Genomic DNA, 2,380 nt, shown 5'->3' with positions numbered 1-2,380 from the left:
GTTTAGGGATCCTTCTTTTTCAGGGGGGTTGGACTGGATGATCTCCTGAGGTCCCTTCTGACCCCACCAGTCTGGGATTCTGTGTGTGAATACCTGTGAGGGCTGGTGAGGAAGCTGAGGGAGCATTTCCCCACCTCGGGGCGGGTGCTGCCAGGGTTGGGCTCCCCTGAGCCCTGCTGCAGACCAGCCCCCTCGAACATGGAGCCTGAGGGAGGGTGGTGAGGGGGGAGCCAAGGGGCTCCTGTCCTCCTGGACCCTGACAGCTCCGGCTTTTCCTGCTTCTGCACCAGTGGGTGGCCTGCACCGGTTCCCTGCGGAGAGGAAGGTGGTCAGCAGAGCCTGGGCCAGGAAGGAAGCGGAGTCAAGGCAGCACTATGGAGGGAGAGCAGCTTTCCACCTGGGTGTGACACCTTCCATCATCCGTAAGAGATACAACATGACAGCAGAAGACATTGGGCTGCTGCCCAACAACAGCCAGGCCTGTGCCCAGGTAACTGATAGAGCCAGGACAGGTCAGAGGCTCACAGGACATTGGGATTCCACACATTGGTGCTTCTCCAGCACTTTGCTGCTCTGGTTGTCCCAGGACAGCTGTGGGGATTCCTTCTGAGAGTGCCTGCTGGGCTGGCATTTCCCAGACCCATGCTGGGCCAGCTTTCTAAGTCAGGATAAAAAAACTTACCTTGCTTTTTCAAGAGAAAAACGAGAAAAAAAAACTTGTCCACTCCTTGTCCCCCCAGTTCTTGGAACAGTATTTCCACCAGGCTGACCTGGCTGAGTTCATGAAGCTCTTTGGCAGCAGCTTTGGCCACCGCTCTCAGGTTGACCGAGTGATTGGGCACCAGGGCAAGGGCAAGGCTGGGCTGGAAGCCAGTCTGGACGTGGAATACATCATGAGCACAGGTGCCAACATCTCCACCTGGGTCTTCAGCAATGCAGGTACTGATCCCCCTCCAGAGCTGCCCTCTGGCTGCTCCCATGCATCCCACTTGCATCCCCCCAAGGCTCCTGCCTGCTGTCTGGGAAGCACTTGCTCTCTGGATGGAAATGGCTGTGCTGAGCCTGGCTGGTGTCTGTGGGGGGAACACCCCACACGCTGCCTGTGGGGCAGCCCCAAGGTGCTTCCCAGACACAAGGGCACGAACCTTGAGGGCTTCCAGAGTTGGAGCTGGTGGCTCATAGGGAAATGATCATCCATTGGTTTGTGTAGTTGCTCTTGAACCTGTGTGAGCTCTCAGTGTCCAGAGTGTCCTGTAACAGGCTTCCCTGCCTCAGCTGCACAGCGTAAAGCTGTCACCCCTGTGTGCTGCATCTCCATGGAGTGAGAGCACAGCAGCTGGGTCTTGTTATTCTTTTTCCTGCTTTTTGGGGTTGAAGCTGATCTCTCACCCGTGAAGCTACCAGTAGAGTGGATAAAGGGGAGTGAGACAACTTGAGAAAACAAGGTTGTGAGACAGCCTGCACAACATGGCTGCGGTGCTGTAGGATGAAGTGTCCTCTGTCCCAGTTTGGAAACTGGCTGAACAGGAGACGGGGTGCCCTTGGGCTTTGTGTTCTTGCAGCTGAAGGCAGGCCTGGCTCTGCGGTAAATTCCACCGCCTCCACAGCTGGTGATGTGGAAAGGATGCAGAGGTGGTGGTTATGTGAGAGGAGGTGGTGGGGCTCTGGTCTCCCCACCTCATGGAGAGGGATGAGGGGCAGGAATGGGGTGTGGAATGTCCATCAAACTGTTGCGGGTGGAGGGGCCAACACTTGGCTGTGTCTTGGAAGGGCTGCCTGGATGCCCAGGCTGGCTGCAGCCCTGCAGGAGATGCTCAGAGGAGTGGATGAGTGTGGAGCCCCTGTCCTGGGGTTTAGGGTGACCCTTTCACCAGACCCGCTGGCAGAGCTGGAGCCTGGTGCCATCCACCAGCTGGTGACTGTCCCTGGGGTCGGTTGTGCTGCCAGCAAGAGGTCACAGGAGAGTTCCAAACCAGCTGTGCAGATCTGCTCCCTGTAGGCAGGGCAGGAGCTGAAGGACCATCAGCTCTGGTGCTCCTGGTGCTGTTGAGACGTGGTCCCCTTCTGTGTTGTCCCCCACTTCCCCCCAAGCCTGGTGTCCCAGGAGGAGCTGAACCTTCCCCACCTCTGTCTTTGCAGGGAGACATGAGAGCCAGGAGCCCTTCCTGGCGTGGCTGCTGCTGCTCAGCAACATGTCCTCGCTGCCTTGGGTGCACTCGGTGAGCTACGGGGACGACGAGGACAGCCTGTCCCTGGCCTACATGGAGCGTGTGAACGTGGAGTTCATGAAGGCAGCTGCCCGGGGCTTGACCATCCTGTTTGCTTCAGGTACGCGCCGTGGCTGTCTCGGTGTGGCTGGGGTTGGGGGGGCCCGGCCCCC

At 58.4% G+C, this 2,380-nt stretch overlaps 1 protein-coding gene across 1 annotated transcript in view; it reads left to right on the top strand.

The window, feature by feature from the left end:
- Positions 1-290: 290 nt before the first annotated feature.
- TPP1 (tripeptidyl peptidase 1) overlaps positions 291-2,380 on the top strand; it is a gene marked incomplete at both ends in the record, with an annotated part of 2,322 nt that continues 232 nt past the window's right edge. Inside the window, 3 exons of the mRNA XM_010174557.1 lie at positions 291-490; positions 741-939; positions 2,140-2,328. Coding sequence (XP_010172859.1) covers positions 291-490; positions 741-939; positions 2,140-2,328 — 588 coding nt within the window. The remainder of the gene's footprint in view (positions 491-740; positions 940-2,139; positions 2,329-2,380) is intronic.

Source organism: Antrostomus carolinensis, unplaced genomic scaffold (assembly GCF_000700745.2).
Source record: "Antrostomus carolinensis isolate BGI_N321 unplaced genomic scaffold, ASM70074v2 scaffold28998, whole genome shotgun sequence".
NCBI classification, from domain to species: Eukaryota; Metazoa; Chordata; class Aves; order Caprimulgiformes; family Caprimulgidae; genus Antrostomus; species Antrostomus carolinensis.
The sequence above is the reverse complement of the archived record's forward strand: the minus strand, read 5'-3'. Positions and strand labels throughout refer to the sequence as shown.